This window comes from Stigmatopora argus, chromosome 19 (genome assembly GCF_051989625.1).
Source record: "Stigmatopora argus isolate UIUO_Sarg chromosome 19, RoL_Sarg_1.0, whole genome shotgun sequence".
Classification (NCBI taxonomy): domain Eukaryota; kingdom Metazoa; phylum Chordata; class Actinopteri; order Syngnathiformes; family Syngnathidae; genus Stigmatopora; species Stigmatopora argus.
Window position 1 is genome coordinate 6235481 of NC_135405.1, and position 27580 is coordinate 6263060.

The 27580-nt window shown below is 37.8% G+C and overlaps 1 protein-coding gene across 10 annotated transcripts in view; it reads right to left on the bottom strand.

Moving 5' to 3' along the window:
* Positions 1–27580, bottom strand: part of nrxn3b (neurexin 3b) — a 238891-nt gene that overhangs the window by 152865 nt on the left and 58446 nt on the right. For 8 of the 10 annotated variants that reach the window (XR_013296789.1, XM_077586991.1, XM_077586986.1 and 5 more), the window contains 5 exons: positions 21564–21865; positions 20102–20146; positions 18417–18578; positions 10452–10890; positions 8089–8472 (listed from right to left, as the gene is read on the bottom strand). Coding sequence is in view for 9 of the 10 variants with exons in the window: in XM_077586991.1 (XP_077443117.1) it covers positions 8089–8472; positions 10452–10890; positions 18417–18578; positions 20102–20146; positions 21564–21865 (1332 nt within the window). In the remaining variant the exon portion in view is untranslated. The remainder of the gene's footprint in view (positions 1–8088; positions 8473–10451; positions 10891–18416; positions 18579–20101; positions 20147–21563; positions 21866–27580) is intronic. The other 2 variants (XM_077586984.1, XM_077586987.1) reach the window with 2 other exon arrangements.

Consider the following 27580-nt stretch of genomic DNA (forward strand, 5'->3'; position numbering starts at 1 on the left):
TCGGAGTGAAGGGCCCTGCTTCCGGACCAGTACAACGAGAAGATGACTATCAGCGGGAGGACCTGCCTGGTGAGGGAACAAATCTGGCTGTTGAAGATCCTCGTGATGATCATTTATCAGAGACCTCTCCGCCAACCACTGTGAATGAACCTGAGGCGTTGACTTATGAACGGCCAAGAAGGGAGAGACATCCACCACGACGAACGACCTATGATCAGCTTGGTGTCCCCTCCTGTTATAGTACTCAGTCACCACATCAGCTGGTACCTGCTTACCCTGCACCAGGAGTGGTTCCTTGGTTAGTACACCTGCAGCCATATTACATTCAACCACCCTTTATGTATGGACTCCAACAGGCTTGAGCCTACAAGGGTGGCATGTATTATGCGAACATGGACTGTTACGACTGTGATTACAGTTTCCATCCAGTGAACGTGGACCGTACGAGTTGTGGATTATATTTGAACTGTGGCCCTTGCCGCCTGGAGTTTTCATGAGTATCAGTTTACAGAAGAGGATGTGAAATGACAAGTTCGCTAGACTGTTCAACATTACAACCAACAAGGGGAAGATATTTGGAATATACTGATGTCGGGACGACATTTGTTTTTGTGGGGGAGAGTGTGACATACTAGAGTGTTTGATCTATTAGTGTGACATACTAAAGTGTTTGATTTATTAACGATTGCATGTAAAGAAGCTATGACGAGTTTGGATTGAATGTGTGTATCGGTGTTCGATTGGTGATCCTTGGATCCACATGGCAAGTGTGGGGCATGTTAAAGTAGATCGGTATTCGATTATTGATGTCTTAGCAAGTAGCTTGAGGCACGGGAGGTATGCTGAATCATTACAGTAAAAGTTTGGATTGAACTAACAACAACATCTCGCTGTTCTGATTATTTCCCCCTGTGTGTCAAGGTATGCTGTTTGTTGTAAAGGTTGTTTGAGTTTGGGGTTTGTAATATACACTGTTTAGCGTGTGAGAAAAGAGATAATGGTTATTAATGTTTATTTACTTTTGAATTACGGGCGTGAATGTGAGAGTCTCGGGCCACGCACATGGAATAGCATTTAGCACGCTACCTTCGTCCACCATTATCGTTGACAGTGTCTATAACGGTCATAGAAAGGATTTTATATTATTGATATTGCATTGTTTGCCCTGTTGAATAATAGTAGGACTACTAGAAGTTGTAATAGGAAAAGATATAACAAGTTATGACCGTGTGTTGAACGAGTGTGTGTGTGCATTGTGTTTTGGGTTCTAAAGTGTTGCTAATATATATATTTATATATATAGGTGTAATTGTACATTATGTTTTGGGTTATAACGTGTTGATAATGTATATATATGGGTTTAATTGTATGTTATGGGTTTTTGTGTTAATGATTACAGTAAAAGTTTGGATTGAACTAACAACAACATCTCGCTGTTCTGATTATTTCCCCCTGTGTGTCAAGATCAAATGCAGGGTGTAACATCAACTCCAAACTAAACACTTAAAACTCAAACAAAAAGAAAGACCAAAAGAGCCTGTGATTAGCTGCCAACCAGTCGCACGCATTACTACTTAAATTGACGCATATAGAGACATTGAACTCACGCCCCAAAGATAACATAATTGAATTATCACGTTTTAGTATCTTAGCAAAATAAAATTTGTAACACTTCAACAACAATTGTTACATATCTAAAATTAACATTGATTGGGTAGAGAGAGTAAACAAAGTGAAGTATATTTTCAATTCGTAAGGGGGAACGTTTAAAAGAAAAACGGACCAAATTCCAAGTAAAACCACGACTTAGAATTAAGACGGATGTGTGCGGTATATCGAAATAAACTGACTACAGTTGCCTGCACACTATAAATGCAAAGTCCATTTTGTGTAGTGAAAGGTGAAGATTAAAAGGGAGGTTCCTGACTGAGCTGCACTGAAGACCTTTCCAACCATCAACTCTAGCCTGGAGCCTTGTGTACTCCTCTCCACACTGGCAGCTGGAAAACACAGCCACTTACTGTATGTGGGCGGAGGCATCTTGTCAGGGGAAAATGCAGTATGCATTAGACACAATCCAATCTGTCTCCAGTGGTTTGGTGTGTTTCTGTGTGTGTGTGCTCCAGTGCCTTCTTTTTTATTGGAGCCTGGTTGTGTAATAACATGTTATACAAAGATGAAGGAAAAAAGACCTAAAGAAGAGGCTGTCAGTAGGACAGCTTGGTGCGAGTTGCCACACAGACAAGAACCCTTGATTACAGGGCTGTTTACCTGATTAATTATGCTATGTTATTAGTCACAATGAGTCCTAAAAGCTTCCAAGCAAACCGGAGACTAGTATTCAGTAGATGAAATTAAATATAGCCCTGTGTAGCGTTACATAAATGTCACAATTTACAGGCTTAATTCAAGTATAATATGTGTACTCTTCGGTTCAAGATGTCCTCATAAGAAATAACATTTGCGTAGGTAACCTTTTCACGTAATAATCTAAATGAGTTAAGACCGAAGTAATTTTCCAAAGACAAGAGAAAGGGCAAAGTACGACCTTAAACATTATGATCAGGTGAAATTATCTATTTTGCATGTACCTCTCCCTACTGGCTGTTTCAAAGTGCTTTTTAACATAATAAAAGCGATGACGGATTCAACTCAATTAGAGTATTCCATGGAGAAATGTATTACAGTATTAACCTCTGTTCCGCAAAGAAGACAATAATAGCAATTGAAACAATTGCAATGGAAAAACAGCAATCCGTGTGCAGTCATGGTAAAGAGTACTATAGTGTTACTGTCAGGTATTTTTTTTGTATACAGAGAGAGAAGCTTCTACAATTTTCCATGTAATCCTGTTAGGCCTGTTTACAACCTTATTTGAACCACATTGTAGAATGAGTGGTTTTGGCAAGGCCGTGCACCCGGTCACTAGGCAGATGGGAAGGTCTGTCAGTGTCAGGGATTCAAGTCATCTAACTGCACGGGTGCACTGGCACTGCCAACAAACGCAGACGAGGTTATTTCCTATATCAATGCTGTCTAATGATGTTCAGGAACACAATAAAACCAACAGTTACAGGGCTGTTAAACTATGTTTAATAGTTTGAAATATAAAAAGGCTATAATGGCTTCCTATGATTCAACAGATACTTAAGGGAGATAGATCTCCTAGATCCTCTTGAAGCAATGTGTATTTAGTCATAGTAAAAACGTGTATACAAAGACACACATATATCTACATATATATACACATATATCTACATATATATACACATATATCTACATATACATACATATATACATATATATATATAGATATATACACACATATATACATATATATACATATATACATATATACACATATCCATACATATACATATATATATATACATATACATATACATACATATACACATATATACACATGTATATACATATACACATATATACGCATGTATATACATATACACATATATACGCATGTATATACATGTATATACATATACATATATACACATGTATACACATATACATATATACACGTATATACATATATATACACACATACATACACAAACACGTATACATATATATATATATATATATATATATATATATATATATATACACACATACATACATTCATACATACACAAACACATATACATAAATATATATATATATATACACATACATACATTCATACAAACACACATAAATATATATACATATTTATACACACGTATATTTTTGTCCTGTTTTTCTTGTGAATCATTTTATGTTCTTTTTTATGAATCAGAGATTATTTATATGGATGACTCAAAGCCTATTTTTGGTATTTTTTGATCTAACTTTCTCGTGATATCTTGTGATCTCTTTGGCAGCCAGGTTATAAAAATACATTAAATAATACATTTCGTAATCAAACTGAACTCAGTCTTCCTGATCTGGGCTGTATATTTCTTTTATCATTCTTTTTAGCAGCCATTTTTCTTGCAATCCGAGTTTAACCACAGTGCACGAAGGGTTTATATCTATTACACTAAACCACAGACTACATCTGTTCTTGTGCCACCATTGCACACCACTGATCACTATTGTTGTCTTGTCTAATGGTTGGCTTAAACCAGACAAGAAATGTCAAGCGAGGAAGGTGAGCTGGGTGTGAGTGAGTGAAAAAAAGTGTGTGTATACAAGCAAATAGCTGAAAATGCAGCAACATTAGTGTGAAGTTTTCCAGGTATTTTTACAGATGGAGAAAACAGGTGGAGGGGGAAAGACGGGAAATTAAGACTCAAGGGGAAAGAGATGAGAATCCTAGCAGCAGGTATGACAGGTGCAGAAAAGACCATCTGCTATCTGTTAAAAAGAAAATTCTATAGTTTCTGCTACATTTTGCTCATTAGATTATAGCTTCGTTCACTGCTGTGTAATACAGACAAAATGTTTTACAATGTTAATGATACATCATTTCCGGACTATAAAGCACACCTGACGATTAGCCGTAACGCTCTGACTCGTGTACAGAAGCCTGTCATTTGGGTGTTAGCAGGGTTCAAGCTGTTTAACGATAATTGTTTGAGCAAGGTTTTGTAGGGCAGAGGTCTAATAAGCCCACCGTGACGGACTAATTAAAAAAAAACTACAGTACTGCTAATTGTTACAACACCTCATACTAAATTCAATAAAATGTCTTATTTGGTAAATATAACTCCCCCAATTATCATTAAATAATGAAAATGGGAACATGTTCTTTCATTTCAATGGCTTTCAAAGCTGGAGAAAATAATGGAAGTCTATAAAAATGACTTCAACAAAATCAAAATGCTCTTTGTTGATACACTGATAGAGGACTGATTTCTATCAGGCAGCCTTGTTTGCGTCAAGTCAAGTTCATTTCTCAGTGGTGCTGGATAATGTGGTGTGGATCAATTGCAAACAGTGTGTGAGTGACTACATCTCTGTTTTTTTTTCTTCAGCATTTCTCTCGGGAGATCCCAGGATGCACTAACCAGCATGGAAAGGTAGCAAAACAAAACAGCATGACTAATAAATTCTCATTGTTACGAATGTTGTACATTCGAAAAATAATGAAGAAAAAGAAAAAAAACTATACAACTTTGTCATAACGGCAGTGGGAGATTGGTAGTTAGCTGTTAAAAATGACATTTTATCATGTGTAGATGCATAAAGAAAAGGGAAGGATAGCAAAACAACACAACATGCCTAATAAATTAGCATTGTTACAAAAAAGTTGTAAATTCAAAAATGGAAAAAAGTATATAAAAGAAAAAATATAACAGTAAAAATGGCAATTGAAGATTTTTTTTCAATAGGTAGAACTGCTCACAGCATTTTTTATGTCTATGTGATATATTCATTTATTTAAGATTTTGAGGGTATTTGGGATATATAAAAAATAGAAAAGAAATTTAAAAAAAAGAATGTAATTTTTTTTTTGAGAGAAAGAAGAATGCCTGCCTTTTTATGTGTCTAATTTCTATTATTGTTTAGACGTATTCTTCTCGATTTACAGACCGGGCAGTCACGGATGAAATACAGCTGCTGACACAAGCACCGGAGTTGAGGTAATGCCACAGGGAGACGGCTTCAATTTGAGCAGTTCAGCAAAAAAGCTACGCCTTTCGTAGCAAACCGCTTTCGCAAATGTGAAGTGAATAATTAGTGACTACAAGCAAGTTGCAGAGTCTTTTGAAGGAATTACAAAGACTCCAAAAAGTGAAGCCCTTCAAGAAACAGTGTAATATATACATTTTTTTTCATGATCAATACTACAATCATGAAGATTTGATTGCTCACACAAAAAGATACGGAAGCTGATCTTCAAACTGGGGACACCTATGACTGCATTTAGAAAAGGGGCTAATTTGCCACTCATTTCATTTTGCACATTCCGGAAGGAGGATATGCATTAACTTTGCACAAGCAAATTTATTTATCAAAACTGAGACGAATAGCAATAGCTGAATTTGCATCTTTAAATATCATATGTGAAAGGCAGGTGCAAAATGATAGCAATTTCCATAACCAAGATTAAGCAAAGGAAATAAATATCCGGAGTAAACAGGGAGAACTGCAATTCCGTCCTCTTGTAAGAATACCTTACACAAAATTATTGTGACGTGCCATGTCATCAGCAATGTACTTATGGATCTTCTGGTTGGTCAGAAGAAAGAATCACCAATGATAAAACTCCTTAAAATTCGGCCTAAATTTTGCGCACTGTGCAAATTGGTGATGGCGTCTCCAAAAGCAGTTTTATATGCAATTTTACGCAAGAAATACTGATGCTTTCGGACTAATGCTCAGCTCTGAATTCAAAATGGCAACCTTGATTTTTACAATGGACGGCTTATCTCAATTTTTCCCATTCTCTACTGAATACGCAAGTCTCACTATTTTCACTGTTTCACTACTCTGTTTTGAGGAAATGTTAATTAGGTTGTGCTAGGTACTGGATGTGCATAGAGGTTGATTTGGGGGTATCTTTTCATTATTCCTTTGGGGCTGGACAGGGCCGCCTAGTGGGATCCCGGACATGTACTATGTTGTCTTGACGGCTGGTTCTGAAGCTACTGAATGGCCATTCTTCCTTTGGGATTTAATTACTTTGAGAGCGGTCACTTGCTAATCACTACCTATTCACAATGATTTTATGACCGTCGATTGTCCTTTCGCTTGGACCCACTGTTTGTCTTCTTCAATGTACAAATCCAAATGCTCAACACAGTCCAGCTACAATGTACGGCTCATCATTGTAGAAAGAAAAGGACGTGTAGGAGGAAGAAAAAGAAATGGTGCAAAAGAAGCAAAGACGACTGGAAACTGACATTGTGATCTTAAGGGACGTGACTCAATATTTTCTTATTGTGGGTGGAAGGTCAGTGAGCAAAGAAATATATAAAAGAAATATCTGATTTGCAACTTTAAATGGATGTTTACAAACAAATCTAACATTTGTATAGGACAAGAATCTCATTTTCTAATGTGAAAGTCTACATATTTGTCCCATGCTATTCCTCACATAAGAGTGGCACACATTCAATGTCTGTGAAATGTAGACAAAACAGTAACCGGCAAAAAAGTTGGAAGACTTTCTGCTTTTGAAAGCTACATTGCTGCGATCTTAGCCTATTATGTAGACAGAATCAGACATTATCTGACAGTTACTCTATTTGACATTAAAAGACAAATTATATATAGATTACATGTTGGCAAACCGTAAAACCCAGAAAGTTGTAACGCAGTCACATTTCAGCAGTACCTTTGTCAAAGACTGCAACTTCCATATGAATTCTATGTTTGTATGAACATATCTACAATATATAAACAGGTTATGTTCAAAAACACTAACGATAGCACAGTTCTGGCTACAGAGAGTGAACTCAAAGGTCATTTCTTGCACATGTTGCAACATTTCCTTGTTATTTTTAGGATGCTTTAGCTCTTTGGATCTTTAACTTGGACAGATTGTCCTATCTTGGAACAATAATTTGCACATCCAAGCGTTTAGTAATATGAAAAATAAATATATAGAAGCATTCATACATTTCGGTACCACTGTACTCTTTCTATTCCTGATCACTCCTCTTTTCTAGAACAGACCTCCACTTAGTAAGTTCTCCTCTAACTGCTTTGCCATGGTCTCAGCCAACCTAAAGCAGCACCTTCTATTTAAAAGTTAATGCCCCTAAATGTGGAAGAAAAAGCCCATTTCAAAAAGAAAAAAAAGTTTCACTTGAGTGCAATGACAGCAAAAAATAACAAAATCAAGCTTTCCTCAGTCAGTCCCTTGGTAGAAAATAACAATCTGAGTATATATTTTTTAAACTGCTTTCGCAAAAATGGAAGCAAACCCCAAATCACAATTACACTTTTCTCATCAGACACTTGACTGCAGCTATCTTTGAAATAATGAAACGTGATCCTACTTTGTAATTGTCACAAAACATGTTGTCAAGTACTTTGAGTCGCAGAACAACAAAGGACGCCATGTTGTTTTTTTAAAATGTCTTTGACACTGATTATACAAGCACAAACACAGAAAAAAAAGATAAAAAGACGTACCTTTTTCACATGTGCTGTCCCAGAAGCCTGTTCCTGTGCAGTCGCATATAAAGCGGTTCCATCCCTCTTTACACACTCCACTGTTCTTACAAGGGTTGCTGTCACACTGTTTCGCCATCACCTTACTGCAGGAGGACTTTATACCAGTCACATTCTGGGACATTGCAATCTGCCGGATATCTTTGCTGCGTCCATCGATGAAAAGATCCCGGATGCAACCCACGTAGCCATAGTTTAACATGGCGGTCCAGAGCTCAGTGGGAAGCACCAAACCTGCTCGGCTGTCAGGTAGACCACCTAAATAAAGATCCCCCTCCAGGTCTAAGATCTCATTTTCTCCACTGGCTGTGAAAGGTGTCCGGCGGCTGTTTACAGAGATGATGCCTAGAAGGATAAATCCATCATTCAAAGATGTGTACAGGCAGCCTAACACTAAAATGTCCAAAAGCCAGTTCATCTACACTGTCCACTGGTGAATTGAGTGCAAACCAAAGAAATTGTATCTGCGAGTAGTTATATGATAAGAATGTCAGTGGAATACCACAAAAAAGGAATTTACTCACTGCAATCGATATACTGACTGGCATACCAAAAAAACAACGTGGAAATGATAATGTAATAACATCAGTGTATATATTATGACACTATGGAAGTGCTTTTGAATATAGAACTGTTTTTGTAGTTTGCTGTGGTTTAGAACAGTTGCGAATATTGGACTCCTATGTCATTAAAAAAACAACTATTAGTAAATCTGTATATCACTGCAAACTGGAAGTACAATAATAAATAATAATAATTTTACATTATTATTTAATTGACAATTAACAGTGTGTCATTACCAATGTGAAGATGAATATGCGGTAATGATAAAACTCTAGTTTAAAATATTCAGCATATTATGTTAAAGCAGTTGCACAAGGATACAAATTGTTGATGCAATTCCTTAGTTTCTCCTTTTGTTTTGCTAATATGCTACTCTGAAATTAGTTTTAAGTATCAAACATAGCCTGGGGTCACTGTGCTCTTGAAAACTGAGAACCACTTTTTGAGGAGGAAATCATATCCTATCCGATAACATTGCCTTTTTAATGCACTAGACTACTGTTGACATTTAGCCTACTAATTTCTGGCAATATACAGTTTGTCTTTTGTCTTTTATCAGGACCCTCTTAGAAGTTTAAATACTGTCACTGCCCATAGACATATTCTCCAGCTATCGCCAAAGTTACAGACAAGTACCATTTTACTTACACTACTGTGATTACGTACTTGTTCTCACCAATCCCTCAGTCTGGTATCCCTCTATCTCATTCCGCCATTTCGCTGTGAAAATCCAACCTTCTTTTTCACTATCTCACGAGGGGCACTGCTGGTGATTAATCAAAGCAGCTGACTCTGACACACTGCTAAATTGGCTCCACTAACCTGATATATACCACAGGCTGCAGTGGCGTATAACACGCCCAAGCTCTCTGGAGTAGCCCGCCTAATGTGGAGATTGCTTTGGCTTTGAAGCTTAAGGCAAAAGAAACTTCCAGCACCTTTTCCCTAATGCAATCTTTGTTGAGTACTTTCTGTGTATTTGACCATGTGCTAGGATCAGAGGACTTGCATAAGGAGAAAGGTTCAGAGAAATGTACTCTCTAACTATGTGGAGGTGTACGATTTTATTATTGCAATAAATCAGCAACCAGATCAGTGTGCTGGGGATGTTATTGTCATTATGTAGATGTGTAGCGAGTAGAAGGTCGTTCTTTTTTAACAGAGCCTGTCTGAAGTACATTTACAATGAATGTCAAAGAAACACATCCTTGAAAATCTACTCGTCAATTCACGAATCGGGCACCTGGCAAACCATTCTTGTCAACATGAATTTGACTTAAATCACTGTCAACTGCAGCCAAAGACTGAATTTATGATAACATTAAAGCAGTTGCACGAGGATGAAAATTGTTGATGCAATTCCTTAGTTTCTCCTTTTGTTTTGCTAATATGCTACTCTGTTTCACTGTAAAAAAACAAAATAAAAACATAGCAGAGAAAGTTCACTGCATCTTCCTTTCCTCATTTTAGGCAGACCAACCGTATGTATACATGTGCATCTATGTGTATGTATATGTATATACATGTATGTATGTGTATGTCTATATATTTCAGCAACATATAACTTGATTATTTATTAACTTATTTATTACCTATTTCTTTAATGTCTAAAATGCCTTTTCCTGTGTCTGTATTCTCACCCTATTGCTACTGTGACAGTGAAATTTCCCAAATACGGGATGAATAAAGCTATCTAATCTAATTTAATTATCAAACAACTCTAATGCCTTTCTTGACAGCACGTTATTTCTCTTCCTTACCTGAGCGACCATCCCGCTGTATGTCCACATGGTGCCAGCTGCCTTCATTAACCTTTGCCTGCGTCGCTTTCACCTTGATAGTGCCAGAGCCCATGTCCAGCACCAGGTATAGAATCCCATCCAGAAGCTCAACAGCAAAGAAGTCGACCTTATTAGTCTTCTGAGATTTGATATCACGCCGCTCCTGAGGTTTGCCATGGGTAAAAAGGATTAAGCCGTTTGGCTCTGAGGTTCGGAAGTCGAAAGAGATGGAGCCAACGCGTTTCGTGTTCCATTTTGGCAAGGCCAAGTAGGAGTCAGGATTCTCAAAGTTGATAGGGTCAAGTGTAGGAACGTTCTCACACTTAAAGACCACATCACCCTGAAGTTTCATCTTTGGATCTACGATCCGGGCCAAGCGGGACAGTTCCAGACGGATGTCGTTGTTCTTATACACAACCTGAAAAAAATTGATAGAGAATCAACACACAAAATACTGTAATTGTCACCACTTTAAATTACGATCTTACTTTGGAATGTCTGGATTGAAAAGAATAGCCCAGGACCACAAAAATACTTTTTGTGATAGATCTTAAGGAAGGAATTCAGAACCAACCATCCAAGTCTGGATATTTTAGCAACAGCTCATATGAGGACATGTTGATCGATCAAATTGAATGCCTTTATTGTCATTGTAAAAGTATGAGGACATTTAAAGCTTCACCATAAAGTGCACAAATAAATAATCAATAGTCAACATAAATAAGTAGTCAACATAAATAAGTAGTCAACATAAATAAGTAGTCAACATAAATAAGTAGTCAACTTGAATAAGTGGTCTCATAAATAAGCGGTCTCATAAATAAGTAGTCATGTACAAAAAGTGATTAAAGTGGTAACTGGTTGATAACTTGTGTATTTAGCCCAATTTCTTAGCAGTAAATATACAGATATATCGATATATAGATATATACTGATATATCTATATCTATATACATAATGTTGTAAAAAAAATTAACATTAGATTATCATTGGAACGCACTGAAGCGGGAAATTAATGTTCCCTATTCTTTCTGCGGGGGAAGACAGGCCTTTCCTGGTATATAGGGCAGTGTGTGTGTGCCTGTGCGTGTGTGTGTGTGTGTGTAAAACAGTAACAGCGTCATAGCAAGCACAGCTGTCAGAAAACAGATTTTACTGCTGCAGGATTACTGATAATCCTGGAAGATTTGTCAGTAAATCAACACAGGTGACCCAAACGCAAAGGAGGAATAGATTCTGAGGCAAACGAAAGGAAAGGAAAAAAAAAAAGGCAAAATGCAATAAGAAGAATAACAAAGGTCATTCATACATATCGAATTTGAGTGAACATAAATGACAAAAAAACTGAGATTCTAAAATCTGAATGCTTGAATAGTGTAACATTTTAAAAAAAAATGCAACCCAAAGTGTTGTCGGTGGAACAAACTTACTCTCCCAAAAATGGCAAGAAACAAGTGACCAACACGCTTTTTAAGAATCTTTGTTAATGTCTCACAATTTTATACAGTACAGATACCATACAAAAATGTACTACGATGAATTACAGTTAGTGAAAGATGTCCTGGTTATTTTAATCTTTTTACTACATGCTCAGTAAACGAATGAAATTGCTTCATTTTGTACACATTGTTTAAATAGCATAACCAACCATTCAAAGATATTTTGATGAAATTATATTCAAAAAAAATGCTCTGCCTTGTTCATTAAAATATAGCTAATTGCACTTTCATTTAGATTATAAATTAGTATTATAAATACCTTACATTCCACTCTGGGTAAGCATTAGGTCTACTCTCAGAAGAAAATACTGAATAATACATGAAAGGGGGAAAAAGTGGGAAGTTTTAATGCACCTAGTTTGCAATGGGAAAGCTATTGTGATGTTACTGTGCACTCTGCAGGAGGCAGTTTCTCAAACATGTTTCCATCAGTATATGTTAATATCCAGACCATTTTCAAAACATTCTCTCTCCTCTTATACACAAAAGTATTTTCAAAACACTAAAATTTATTTGGTGGCTTGAGGGCAGAGTTGTTAGTGCTCACTGTTCTAACCTGTCGAGGGTTCGAACCTAGGTGGTTCCTCACTGCGTAGCGTTTGCATGTTCTCCTGGGGCTTACATGGGTTTTCTCCGGGTGCTCCGGTTTCCTCCCACATTCCCAAAAACATGCAGGGTTGGCTTGTTGAATACTCTAAATCAAGGGTGTCAGACTCAGGTTGGTTCGCGGGCCGCGTTAACCTCAACTCGATTTCATGTGGGCCGGACCATTTTAGATTTAATATTTAGATTTTTTTTAAATAAATGGAACTGGATCAAAATTCCTGAATATTCATTTTTTATAGATCTAAAACAATGTTTATTTTAGCTTTTTTATGTATTTTTAGATTTTAGAAAATGATTTTTGAACTAAAAAATTACAATTATTGATTTAAAAGGGGGAAAAAAATCAGGAAATTTTATATACATCTATACTCTTCATTTTAATTCAGTCTTAAAACAGAAAGTCGGCACTCATGATTTACTTTCCCGGGCCGCACAAAATGATGCGGCGGGCCAGATTTGGCCCCCGGGCCGCCACTTTGACACTTGTGCTCTAAATTATTGAGTGTTATTGGCTACCCTGCGATTGATTGGCTACCAATTCGGGGTGTCCCCCGCCTGGTGCCCGAAGTCAGCTGGGATAGACTCCAGCACCACCTGGGGCCCTTGTGAGTATAAGCTTTTTGGAAAAAATGAATGATTGAATAAAGTGTATTCAGGCAGTCTTCGATCTCATGAGGAAATTTGAATTGCTGCTGTCTGCTGTACTCTTGATTAAAGTGATTAAATTGGTGTAAAGTATCATAAAAGAGAGAGTTACTAAGGCAGTCATGTGCACCTCATCTCATCCTTGGTTCTTGGTCATGTTTTGCTACGCTGTCCTTTAACCTACCAGTGGTCTTATGGGGAACATTCATAATGTAGGGGAGTGTAATTACTCCATAAAGTCAAGACTCTCTATCTCTGCTCTAGGATGGTATATTGATTGGGCCAAGGAAAGCGGCAATGCGGTGATATGGAAACACACACACAAACACACACACAAGTATACTGTACATTTAAAACCCCTCCTGGTATTTTGACTTGGGAACTTGAGTTTTTTTTCTTGATGCATGGCCTTTACCAAATCTTAAATTATTAAGCCAATTTGAATACAACACCAAAATAAATTTTTAAGAGCAGTACGAATTAGTGCTGTTTATAATTCATTTTTTTCTCAGGATTCATTCAAAACTCAATCAAATCCAAATGAGAAACCTAACCATTTTGCTCTGAACGAGTTATAAGCATCAATGCTATTTGTGTATAATGGTTTTTTTTTTCGGAATAATTGAAACCACATTTTTGGGGGCAAATGTCCCAATTTATGATTCTTGCATTATATCGCTCATACAAATTAATCAATGACGCGAAGGAAGTAACCTTAGCAATTAGTTTATTTAAAATTACATGACATATTTCCTCCTCATTGCCTAACCTAACTGCAAAGTGGACGCAGGGTGAAGTCAAAGAGTTCCACCGCACACTGTTTGGCCCTCAAGAATAATACGAGCTACATTTGCATTTCCATCTGAGCGGAAAACATGCAAAGATGCGGTGACTAATACAAATGTGATGACTACAGTGCTCCTTTGCTTTATAACACATTCTTGCCTTCTTTACATCTCACTTTTATTTTACTCACAATTATTCCTTATTTGCCATTTGCCACACCTTACCCAAAGAAAACTGCTATATTGTTTATTCTCTATTCTACTTGAATTCCAATAGCTGTTCTTGCTGTTACTCTCTTCCTGCTAACACAGCCATTCACACTCCTCTCCTTGATGCTTGATGACAGCGCAGGCTGCAGCTACCCCCACGATCTGACACAAGTTGCCACTCCACGACTCTGGAACCATCAGCGGGTGCCCTGAGACACGCCAAGGATGGTCAAGATGGCGTGCGGTAGGGAAGGGTTTGTACAAGACACTGACGGCATAGCGTTGCAAACATCAGGCGACTGACTGGCGAATGGCTGCCCACTGGCTTTCCATTCACGTGACAAAACCGAGTTTCACGTGGCGCCACATGAGCGTAGGTGGGGCCTGTGTGAGTATTGTGCATGGTTGACATCCCCTTGTAGCCTACAGGGGCCGATGCATGCAGCGCTTCCTGAACAAGAGACTTTTTGTGACGGCAGCACACGTTATCTCTTGTAAGCAAAAATTGAGGTGTTCACAAACCGTAGAAAAACACGTCTACGTTAATGTATTTTTATTTGGCCTTTTCCAAGCACAAGGAGTAAGAAATCAATAGAGCCTCTGTGATCAAAACATTAGAACAGAGTAAATTTTTCCCTTATTTTCCAGGGTGATATGTACATCTGGGAGAGAGAAAATGGGAAAACAAATATAGTGGAACAATAGATGCTCGGATTATAAAATATAATGGGAATCAAAAGTATAAAGCATGATCAATCATGATACCATATTTTCATGACTATAAGGCGCAATTAAAAGTCTTAAATTTTCTCCAAAATAGGCAGGGCACCTTATAATCCAGTGTGCTTTATATATGAAAAATAAAATAAAATGTGTCGTTCATTGAGGGTGCGCCTTATAATGCGGTGCACCTTATAATGTGGTGCGCCTTATAATGTGGTGCGCCTTATAGTCGTGAAAATACGGTGTTTGTATCGACTTGGTTAGCAGATGGCTCCATGCCTGCTTGATGGCAAAACATATGTACTACTGCTGTCAGGCCAAATAGTGAATCACTTCCATGATCCTGTCCAAGCATGTCTCACTCTCAAGGGCCAAGGCATTGCAGGGCCACACTTATGCTCAAAATGTTTCGGCTACGTATGCATGTGCAGCTACGAATAAAACATGATGATATCTTACAATTTGCTGCAGAGCTGAAACACCAAATAAAAATTAATGAATATGCTAAAAGTCAATACATCCAAAAATTTAATTGTGATCCCCAACTACCCTCAATCCATAAGTAAGATAAGAACGATATTAAAAGAAACTCATGGACAATGACCAAGTCTTAAGACTGTCTTGGTCCTGTGTAACAAGACGAAAATAGCGTTTTTTTGTAGTTTTTTTTAATTTTTTTATATTGGGCCTTACATGTAGTCCATTTGATCTCCAGCTTTATTAAATTATCATGATGACAAACCATCCTAGTACTTCAAAGCAGATCTGTTCAAAGTAACTTTCCTTGTCAATGTGAAAAAAAAATGTCCCTTTCAAAATACATTGTCATTTTCTCTGGAGCACATAATTATTTTGTTGTTTAGTTTTTTCCGCTTATAAATATGCTCGTTGTGCTCACATCCTTATGATTTATTAATGCTGGAAACCATTTGAAGGCTAAAGGGGAAATTGTGTTTTTTTTCCAAGATCGATTAGACAACTCAAATGCGGTTTTTGAATGTTTCAAAGGTCCTTCAGCCTAAAGAACTAATTCATGTTTTCATTTTAAACATATCCATTACTTTAATATGTACTGTATATAGTATCTTTCCTTGAGCATATATCCTTTGGAAAACCTCCACTTTGGGAAACCTGTCTTGAACCCACATTCAGCCTAAAATTTTAGATGGACAGACAACAAACAACCTTATAATGTGCAATCCCAGCGTATAAAAGTTTGAAAATGTTCATATTATTCTGATGTGTAAAAAAAACAAAAAAACTATACAACTAATGTCTAATGTCTTTGTGACATTGGATTAGAATAATCATACCTATTGTTCCTTACGATAATGGTCTTTTGTACAAGTTAATCACATTTTCTTTAATGTTGCACATCATCAAAATAAACATTGCAATGTTATGATTCATTTTTAAAACTGTTGAAAAAGTGTTTTTCCACAAGGATGCACTAGAGCAAAACCTTGAAACCCCATTCCTTTCTTTCTTGATTCCCCTTTATCTTCTTCTCTCAGCTGAAACATATTTAGTTGTACTTTATTTTTTATATTTTCTTGTGGATTTCTGTTTACTCACTTTGTTTTATTTGAAGGTTGTTCTTTCCCTTTAAGTTAGAGCTTTGGCACTGACTCTTTTTTTCTTGTCTTTTTAGGCTAAACTTTAAGAAAGATGGAAAAATGAAATTTGATACTTTTAAGTCTCCTTTTGAGTCCTACTCTTGTTGGACCTGTCAAAGTTTTTGATGCACAGTGCATGTGCACCCACAGTACAGAGCACATGGAGTGCGGTGAATTTTTGTTCGTTTAACAGACAGGCTTTAAGATGATTGGCGAAGAGGTTCCGAGATGGGAGTTGACGTATGTTTATTGGTATTGAGTTACAGGTATGTGCGGCATGGACAGAGAAGCTGAATGCACTCTATTTTAAGGGAACTACACAGTCACCTCTAGCGTGTGCGGTCGATTGGTCGCCGGTCTTTTGGTGGCCAGTCTTTTGGTGGCAGGTCTTTTGGTCGCGGTCTTTTGGTCGCCCGGACTGCGACAACGGGCGACCAAAAGACCGGCGACCAAAAGACCGACGACCAAAAGACCGACGACCAAAAGACCGGCGACCAAAAGACCGGCGACCAAAAGACCGGCGACCAAAAGACCGGCGACCAAAAGACCGGCGACCAAAAGACCGGCGACCAAAAGACCAGCGACAAAACAAGGTAAAACAACACGGTCTACAAATCAATAAAAGCCAACAATGGCCCTGAGCAGTTTCACTGAGCCGACGTGTGAGTGTATAAGAGTTTGTATGTACATGAGTTGTCCCCTTAGGAAGGTACGCCAGTCAGGGTCTTAACAAGTTCTCCCAAAAAAACCAATAAAAGTCCGGGAAATTTTTAGCTTTTCTTTAGCCTAATAATTAATAGGGCATTAAGTATGACTAAATAGTAATTGCCAGTTTGTTTTTAGGGAATTTGAGCAACGATTTAAATGGTAATTATCAATAACCTTCCGGGCGACCAAAAGACCGGCGACCAATCGACCGTGTACCCACCTCTAGAGCCAGCCCATGTTGATGTGATTCAGTTTAGCACAAACAAGATTTAAAAAATAAAACATTGAGAATGGAGTACATTTGTGCAATTTTTGCTACTTAAAGTAAGATCTTGAACAAGACTGATGTCAATTAAATTTTATCCTGCATCTTTAAGTCAAATCCAGACTCATGCATTTCATTTTCATGAAATATTCTGCTGTATTGAAAGAAGATTTACTTATCATGCGTAGTGTGTAGTGTATTTAAAATAGTTGTTAAAATGCAAGTGTCCCAAGATACTGCAAACACTTTGGCAACATATTCATCGGCAGCTATTTATTTCATATTCTCACCCATTGGGAAATGCCATCACCGTAGAAATGAGCTGATGCTGCAAATTACTTGTGACAGGAATTTTTAAAAAATATTGTCTCAGCAAGTATAATAAATTATTTTAGGTACATAAATAGGAATCGTTTGATTCTCCCTAACTTCACTTGTCCTTCTGGGAAAACAATGTTAATTACATTTAAAATGTGTTCTGGTAAAGACATTGACAAGTCTACTTGTGCAATATTAGAATGTCACCTAATGAAAATTGTAAGTTGGAATCTCACAGTAGTTATTATGAACAAAAAAAACACAAACAGCTGTATTACTGTATTTTCCGACCTATAAGTCACACTTTCGGAAAAACTGTTATCTTAGAAGATGGGTATTTAACCTCTTCTTCTGCATTTTACTATTGTTACTTTAACGTAACTGTTTGCTCTTGGTTTCTGATTCTGTCCTTCCAAAAATGCAGCTCATTCTCCAATGCGACCTAAATATACTTTTTCCTCTTTATTCTGTCTTCTTTGGCTAGTACAACTTCTACTCAAGTGAGACTTACAGGTCGAAAAATAAGGAAGTTATGGCTCCACTTTCTTTGTATCCAAGTGTTCACCTACCTCTTTGAGGCAGCCCATAAAATTGTTGCTAACTGGGGATCCAGGAAGATCTGCTGTGCTGGGGCTCCCACCCACATAGAAGAAATCATCAGAGCCCAGCATGGTATAGTCTTCCTGAGTGTAGCCAGTAGTTGTGAGGATTCCATCAACTGATATAGTCACCTGGTGGGGGGTAACACATAGCCAATGCCGAACCATTACAATCTGGTATTTGATGTAGTGTGGTGTTCTCAAAACACACCTTCCTTGTCTGCATTTAAAATAAGGCATTTGGACTTTTTGCTCTCCGTTTTGGTTTCTCGTTAAGCATTTTTTTCATGGAATCCTTGTGTCACCCGATCGTTTAGGACCAGACAGTGATTGGATTTGGGGAATGGATTTTTTAGTCATAGGATTCACAGGACAGTTAAAGAAAATATGGAAGAGGCATATTTTCTTTATCTTTGATGGGGGTAAGAAAATGGATTGTAGGTTTGGTTCTGATACTTCAGGTTGGGGGAGGGTTAGTACAATGTTCAAACCAAGGACAAATTGAGTACACTTGTCTTAGGTTTAGGGGTTCGTCTTGTAATTGCAGACACACGTATAACAGTTAACACACACACAATTCACCCGCTCGCTTCTCTCTCTCTTGCAGACATCATTAAAGACGCTCACATGCAAAACAAAGGGGACTTTATCACAAAACATCAATTTGCAAACCAAGGCCATCACTCTTGGAAAATAAATTTGACACATTTAATACGACTTGTCAGGGAGTAATTGAATGGTGCCATACCAAGCTTAAGCAGACCACACGAGGTGCTCATTCACATGCACATTCTAGACCAAGGTCCATACTCAAATCTTTTCTCCGAATAGCAGCATCTGATCTTGGATTAGGTTTTGCTCATGTTCCACAGTAGTGATATTAGTCACATGACCAGATCAACAATCCTGGATCAATTTGCATATTCTTCAAAATGTGTCTATGGACCTAGGGGTAAGGCGATTAGGGTTAGAAAAGACAAACGTTCACCACAGTCATGCTACAAAAACACACGGGGAGGGCAAAATGGGTGAAGTGAGATAAGAGGGATGAGTGAATGATTATTGTGTTAGTGGTTAATTGGGGTTGCATGAATTATGACGGAAGTGAATGAAGTCTGGGCATGCCATGCGCCATTGTGACTTGGAAACAACTGTCAGAGCTCCCGCAATAAAGGTTCAACGTTTCCATTGGTAGGTCATTTCTCGTTTTAGGGCTCGGTATCGAGGTCACCATCTTTGCTGGGATTGTGGAAAGCTTCTGTCAGTTCTGAACGACAGTCCTCACAAAAAATGGGGACTTTTCGTGTGAACAAATAAAAGAAATTAAAAAAAAGTTGCCCTGGCAAAAGGCAAAGTAGTCAAATTTGTATTTATTGGAAATCTGCAGTAATGTAGGGAGGGGGGAGAAGGTTGGGGGGTAAAGTAAAGACTAAAGTGAAATCAACTGGATGGGGAATTGTGACGTAAATAAGAAGGTTGTTGGCAGGTCAGGGAGGAAATTGAGAAGTGAAGGAAAAATTGCCTGGTAATACAAACCCATCTCCTCATTTTTTGATAAGAGTGTCTAGGATGGAACTCAAAAGAACGAATAAAAAAAGAGAGGGGGAGGGAACACACGGCAAACCCAAAAAAAAGACAATAAGAATGATATCTACCAGACAATGTAGTTTGTTTACCATAGCGTGTCCAATGCCTGATTGCTTTCCAGAAAAAAAGGGGAAGAAAGGAAATCAAAAGAATAGTGAACAAAAAAGGTTGTTAATAAAGATGGACAGAAACAAAAATAAAACTGATGAAGAATTAGGATGTCAGTTAGTACAATAGTTAGTTAGATATCGGTTAGTAAAACATGATTGTATCATGGATGAGTTAGTGCCGCAGTGAATAAACACTAGACGATTTGTAATAGAAGAATCTGATGTAACAAAGCTTGATCTTTTTGTCCTCATCACATTTTCTATAATCAGTTTGCTGCCAGACAATGTGTCGATGGGGAAAATGTGTGCAGGAGGGCACAAACCATACAAAACCTGTAGTGTTTTTTCACCCTGGATTTTGGAGTGGCTTCAAAGTGGAAAGAAAATTATGGTAAAAAGCAAGGGCAGAATAGAGAACCTAGAGAGAAAAAAGAAGCACTGATCTTTTCAAATCCCTAAATTGTGACCAAATACAACTTCACCATCAGTAAAGTATACCAGTGGAGCAACAGATTATGCCGAAAGTCAGAAATCAGTACTATCTACTATATACTTGAAATGTTAGCTTTGCTGCCTTGCATTCAATACAACTATTGAAAAGTTCCAGTTAACACAACACTTGTCCTTGTACAAGCCTATTTACCAACAATGATAAACCAACAATGAATTAACTGTCTTTTGAATATGGAGCTATTCACCACATCTCCACAAATAGTATATAACAATTAGCACAATATTATCCAGCGAGCACATAATGTAATGTACGCTATTTGTAATCATTGTCAATCAAGAGCCTATCTTTCCACAGTAAAGCTGACTGCTAACTGGTTCAGAATTGTATTGGAAAAATAGTAATGTTTCACTTGACATTACTGCTCCATCGTAATGCAAAGCATGCCAAAATGTTATCTATCAAGTGATAAAATGTGCTTATACACTGAAGCTTTCTTAAAAAAAAAACGGGATGAGCTGTTGCTATAAATACTGCATTAATGGACTACTCTTCATCTGGCTTTGCAGTCAAAGTCTCTATTCCTCAAAGTAAAATGTTTCTGAGAGCAAGGCAAAGCAAGTTTGGGCAAAGGGAATAATTACTTATTGAAACATAACCGACAATAAAGATGATAACATCTCAACTAAACTAACGAAATAATGCTGGAGAACTGCCTTGCTTTACAAGACTCAGTCAAGAAGAAATGCAACAATGAATTAAAAGAAGGTCATGTTATAAAGAAATTTGATGGTATTTGTCACTGAACCGTGGCAATGCAATGACAACTGATAAGAACATGGTGACATTTTTCAAACCAACTCTGTCACTTCTTCAGCTAATCTCCAAGCCCCCACAAGCCACCCGCGCCCAAAATAATTTGACCTCTTGCCAAATTCCATCCATCATCACTCCCGTGCCCCCGATTACCTGTCTCAGGTTGCGTGTGACTTTGATATCGTGCCAGGCGTTGTCATTGAATTTTCCATTGACGGGCTCGACGATGGCCTCGAAGGCACCAGAACCCAGATTGATCACGAGGGAAACCGCCCCATCTTTAAGCGCCAGATTAACATAGTCTGCCGATTTCCCCGTATGGAGCAGGAGACCGTTGCGCTGCCATGTCTTGAAGGACAGCGTGATTTCGTCGCTGCTGCTTTGGATGGGGTTCTGCGACAGGTCGTAACAGAAGTACTCAGAGCCCCGGAAGGTGGCAACGTTTTCCTCCCTTGCTGAAATGACAAGAGAAAAGTGGGAATGTTAGTGTTATTTCGTACGTCTTATCAATACAATGTGCCAAAAAGATGACTGACCAGCCACTACTGAAATAAGTATAGTATGACAAAATACCTATAGTATAATACATGCATCAAAACTGAAGAGAATTACTTACCGTAATTGCACGACTATAAGGCGCACATAAGTCTTAAATTTTCTCCAAAATAGACAGGGCGCCTTATAATCCAGTGCGCTTTATATATGGACCAATACTAAAATTGTTATCACGATAAAATAAAATAAACTCTACTATTTTCCCGTAGAAAAAGTACTCCACAGTGACTTCTGGGATATATAGTTCTTTTGTCAATACACCCAATGGATTGTGGCCTGGCGATCGACATCAACACAGCTTTACAAAGCATGGAAGACAGCGTTGGAATAGTTACGCTAGCTACTAGCTAGCTACTATTTGCGAATGGATTGTGGCCGCGTGGATGAACGTATAAAACTCAGCGTTTTCGATGACTCATTTGGACAGTTGTTCAATTCAGACACAGAAAATGAGGACTTTGATGGATTTGTGGGTGATGATGACGTGAGTACATTGTAAAATGGCTAAATAAAGTACAACCAAACTCAGTTTTGCTTCCGTTGCCTTTTTAAAAACATGTTTTTTGCGTGTGGGTGTAGCATGCATGTTTAAGCTGGTGTATATTTTCCCATGCCTGGCTGCGTCTATAAAAACGGTGCGTCCTTTGTGTGTGTAAAATACAGAAATAGCACTCGTTACTGACACTGCGGCTAAAAATATGATGCGCCGTATAGTCGTGAAAATACGGTATATTTGTAAAGAAATACCTTTTTTTAAAACAGAAGGCCTTCTACTGGAGTTCATTGTTTTGTTCCAATGTGCTTTTTAAGGGTGTTTTTTTTTATTCTTTTCAGTTTATATCCCCATGAATTTTACACTGAGTGTGACGAATTCTCTTATAATGGGACTCAAACAGAAAGTTTTACAATTACACCTAAATCCAAATAATCTCATAAGTACAACACGCTGCCATATTCCATTCTAAATCAATTATTAAAAGGGACTCATTAAAATGTAGAACTGCTTCGCAATGTAGAAAAGGTCATGTCGAACAAACAATGTTCAGCATAATTAACGTTTTGATAATTGTGCCGTTCACTTAGGATCATAAAAGACCTGTGCGCAATATTGAGGATTTAGATTTCACATATACGGAAACTCCTTGTAATGGAAAACCTTTCCCATTTAATGGCGCACATGAATCCACAATAAGCCTAATTTGACACTTTTACACCACTTGAATGTTAAAGTGACTTCTTGAGGCCATTTTTTCAAAATTCAGTTCAATTTATGCCAAACATAAAGTGAGCATAAGGAAGGAAGGCCACTGATGAAAGTAAACTTAATGTTAGCTTCATGAAGTTCATTTTATCGAGTAATAGTTTTGTTTGAAATTGTAACCCTGATGTTTTACCTGAGAAGAAATAATCAGGCATCTACGATTTGTCATAAAACATAAATGGAAGGAAACGTCTATTTGAGGTAAAGTTAAAAATTTGATGTTCATGTCAACAACATATATATATGTGTAGAGGGAGAGTCCCAATTAGAGTGAAGTTTCTCTGAAACAACAACAAAATGAATTTAGCGTATTATATACCAAGTAATTTGTTGTCTGAAGTAAGTCAAGGCCAATATTTGAGGTAATACAATTGATTGAGTATGTCTCTATTTTGTTTGTAATTAGGAAGTTGTGTTTATTTATTCATATTATATTTAAATAGCGCTTTCTAACACCCTTATTTAAGATGACAGAGGAAGGGACTAATTAAACATTTGCAGGTAATAAGCAAAACAAAAAAAGCACAAATCTGTGATCTAAAAAGGGGCTTAACAGGAATGAATCTGCCAAACACACCTAAAACTTCATTTTGCATTTTCTGGGATGAGTAACAGCGGGAGGAAAAGTACATTGAGCTGTCAAGAATCTGGAGCATCAAAATAACAAGGATAGCCCAACAGTCTGTGTGAACTAATCGTACAGAAACAATATATGTTCACGTGTTCCTTCAGGTGTATTGAAGTGGATTTGTAGTCATTCCCAATGTAACTGATCACAAGATATATTACGCTGGTTGATTTTATTTTAAATGTCTTTGAAAGAAACGTCTAAACTGCACTGCTGTCTCTGACTTGATTTGAACAATTTATTCATTCCTCTTTTTTGCCAGGGCCTATCCAAGCTGACTTCAAGCTTAAGGCAGACTACTCCCTCGACTGGTCGCCAGTCAGCCAAAGGGCACAAAGACAACCATTCGCACTCACAGTCATACAGCCAATGAGCAGGAATCGAGCTCACGCTCACCCGCGCCCAAATCAGGCGAAACACTACACCATCAGGTGATTTATGCTACAAAGCAAGATGTGATAATAAGGAGTATACATTATTTATCTAAGTAATAATATGCTGTTGCTGACTTTACAAAAAAATAACAGAAATACAGTACATTTATGTAAATTTCTTTTCAATCTAATAGCACTGTTAACTGTTGTCTGTTAGACTGGATAAACACACAATTTAATGTATTCTATTTGGAATATTGCAAAATAAAATGCCTGTTGTATTTTAAACAGACTTGAAAAAAAACGTCTTTTTTATACACAAGGCTCATGCAGCATTTTGCATCATAAAAAGCCACCATGTCGCACTTGGGTAGAGAATATGCATCATTAACTGGAGACGGAACATTTATCTGAGTCACATTTTGTCTTTTCTCTGGATGTTCTATTCTTTATTGTGAACACTCACAAGATAAGTCACTTGGCTCACAATGAAAGAAAAAAAAATAGACAGGAAGACAGATGACAAGGGGAGAGCAAACCCACGGGCTGCAGGCTGTAAAGCTTGAGTTTGCTGGCTTGGAACACACTATACGTAAACATGGATGAACATTGTTGCAAAGCTGGCAGAGTGGTACTGAACAACAACAAAATGTGACACTATTTGGAAATATGAGAGGTAACAGAGGCCTTGTGAAAATTCTCCTTCCTGCCTTGATAATAAATAAAACCCTCTATTATATTACAGTGATGGATAAACATCACATTGGCACTGGAAAACAGAAAGATTTTTCATTTCCTACAATCAACTACCATGATTGAAAAAATGATGAAAAAATTACAGGTGCTTTTTTTATTCACATACAGCACAACATTAAGAATATTGAGTATGGTGTATATTCACACTTCATGAAAGCGAAAAAAACTATTAGTGATGTGGAGAAACAAAAAGTTTTCGTCCCTGCTGACTATCAGATAAATTGTCTGGGTGGCATTCAAGATATGTAATTTTTTTGTATATTTTTGCCTGAGAAATTGTGATTATAAAGTCAAATAACTATTTTTACTCTACTGTGTGATAACATGCATCCATATTTAATTGTCGAGTTATTTAGAAATCGTCATAAACCACACATCCAAAAACTATCCTTCTGTCATATTTGTCCTTTTGACCTTCTAGCTCATTACTAGATCCCAATCCATAAAATATTACACTATCCATATCTTCATTATGATAACATGTCAAAGCTGCCATTTATATAATACGGTTGCTATGAATAATATCAGGAAAGTGGATATAATAAAATATGTGTTACATCAGCATTATTAAACCAGTGGTAAGTGTATACGGATCCATAAAAACCAAGGGAAATCAATTTCCCTGTTGAGACACGTTCTGCACAAATCTGTGGTTTTTACATTGATCATAGAAGGGTCATTTTCTCTTATTTTCGCCACAGTCATCAATATTCCAGTCGCGAACAGTATTGCGTATTCACTTGGGGTTTGGGTTCAATTTCAAAATCCAGTGGAAGCAATTAGCTCCTTCATTACCAGCTCTCATTCTCTTCCGCCATTCAGCCTGGCTTCACTGTCAGTGAGGTTAACAAAAAAGGTTCACAGCTCTAATCAACCTCTTTTAAAAAAGGGAACTAATTCCTCTTTTTGCACAACAAAAAGATGCATTTGCCAAATGAGGTACCAATTTGGCCAATGCCATAAACCAGAGGTGACAAGCCAAAAAGTAGACAAGCTAATTGCCACTGACAGTGTTAAAGTATGACAATCAGATAATTTTGGACACATGCCAAAAACATTTCTTGCATTGTCCTGGTAGTCGTACTTCGGAGAACAACATTTTCCATTGTTGGGAGACATAAGGGTAGGTATCGCTCGGTACTCGGACGTTTGGTCGCCCGGACGTTTGGTCGCCCGGACGTTTGGTCGCCCGGACGTTTGGTCGCCCGGACGTTTGGTCGCCCGGACGTTTGGTCGCCCGGACGTTTGGTCGCCCGGACGTTTGGTCGCCCGGACGTTTGGTCGCCCGGACGTTTGGTCGCCCGGACGTTTGGTCGCCCGGACGTTTGGTCGCCGGACATTTGGTTGCCGGACATTTGACAACATGACAGAGAGTTTACTGTTGAAACCAGCTCTCAAAATTATATTCATGAGAGAGAGAGAGTGTTTAATATCTAAATATCTCCTGTTGAAACCAGCTCTCAAAATTATATTCACCTGGGCGACCAAACGTCCGGGCGACCAAACGTCCAGCGACCAAACGTCCGGCGACCAAACGTCCGGTCACGGTATCGCTCAATGTTTATAAATCTAGACATGAAACCTCTCTTAAACCAATTAAGGCCAAATAAGGGGATTGGCCAGGCTACAATCAGCATTGCTTCTGTTTCAACTAGTATGCTGTAAAGAACACGATGTCAATCTACCAATCGATTTTCTTCAGCCTTGTCCTTGTTTGTGTCATAGTTGATCTGGGTCTTAAGCCCGGTTGACATTAGAAACCCAGGACTGGTCCCTAGTCAATCACAGGGCACTAAAAGCATACCATCCTTACAGAAAGGCTGCAGCCTGGATTAAGAATTGAGGCAGACGTGCTCACTACTAAATCACTATACAACCACACAGACTTCCACTAAGGCTGCACCCCAAAGCATAATCTGCTCAATTGACGGGCAATAAACCAGTGAGGCATTTCCCTCTCTGATTACAAACAACTAAGTTTGTAATAAAAAACAACAACCTTGTCCTTAATCAAGAGAAACTAGTTACAGTCTCATTTCCAAGAGTAGGAGAGTGTCAAGACAATACAGATTCTTCATTGGTCAACAATGCTCCCTTCCTCTGTAATAGCATGGAAACAACCATTTTTTTCCCTCGGTTCGACTTGGATGATATATTAGTATAGTAAAAATACAGTAGCAAAATATTTCTATCAGGCCGACAAACACAAAATACGCTGCAAGCATTTCCAAAGGGCAAAGATAGATGGTATTCCAGAGATATGAAACATATCTGTCAATTTTGCAGACATCAAACAGCGCAAATGTCAGATTGCTCGACTTTTGCTGGCTAATGCCTGAAGATCCAAAGCTAAACATAGCAAGCTAATGTACAGACGCCTAAAGCTACTCATTTGTGACACCCTAAATAACATGCAGTTGAACATAAAATATATTAAAGTACAACTCACATGCTGAAGGTTGAATTATACATATTTGAAGCATCACACTAAGTAGGAATTATTAACAAGTACATAAAATTGGGTTTTCTAACCCAAACGAGTGTTTTATAACCATGCAACGTAGTAGCTTGAAGCTTGATGACAAACCACACCACG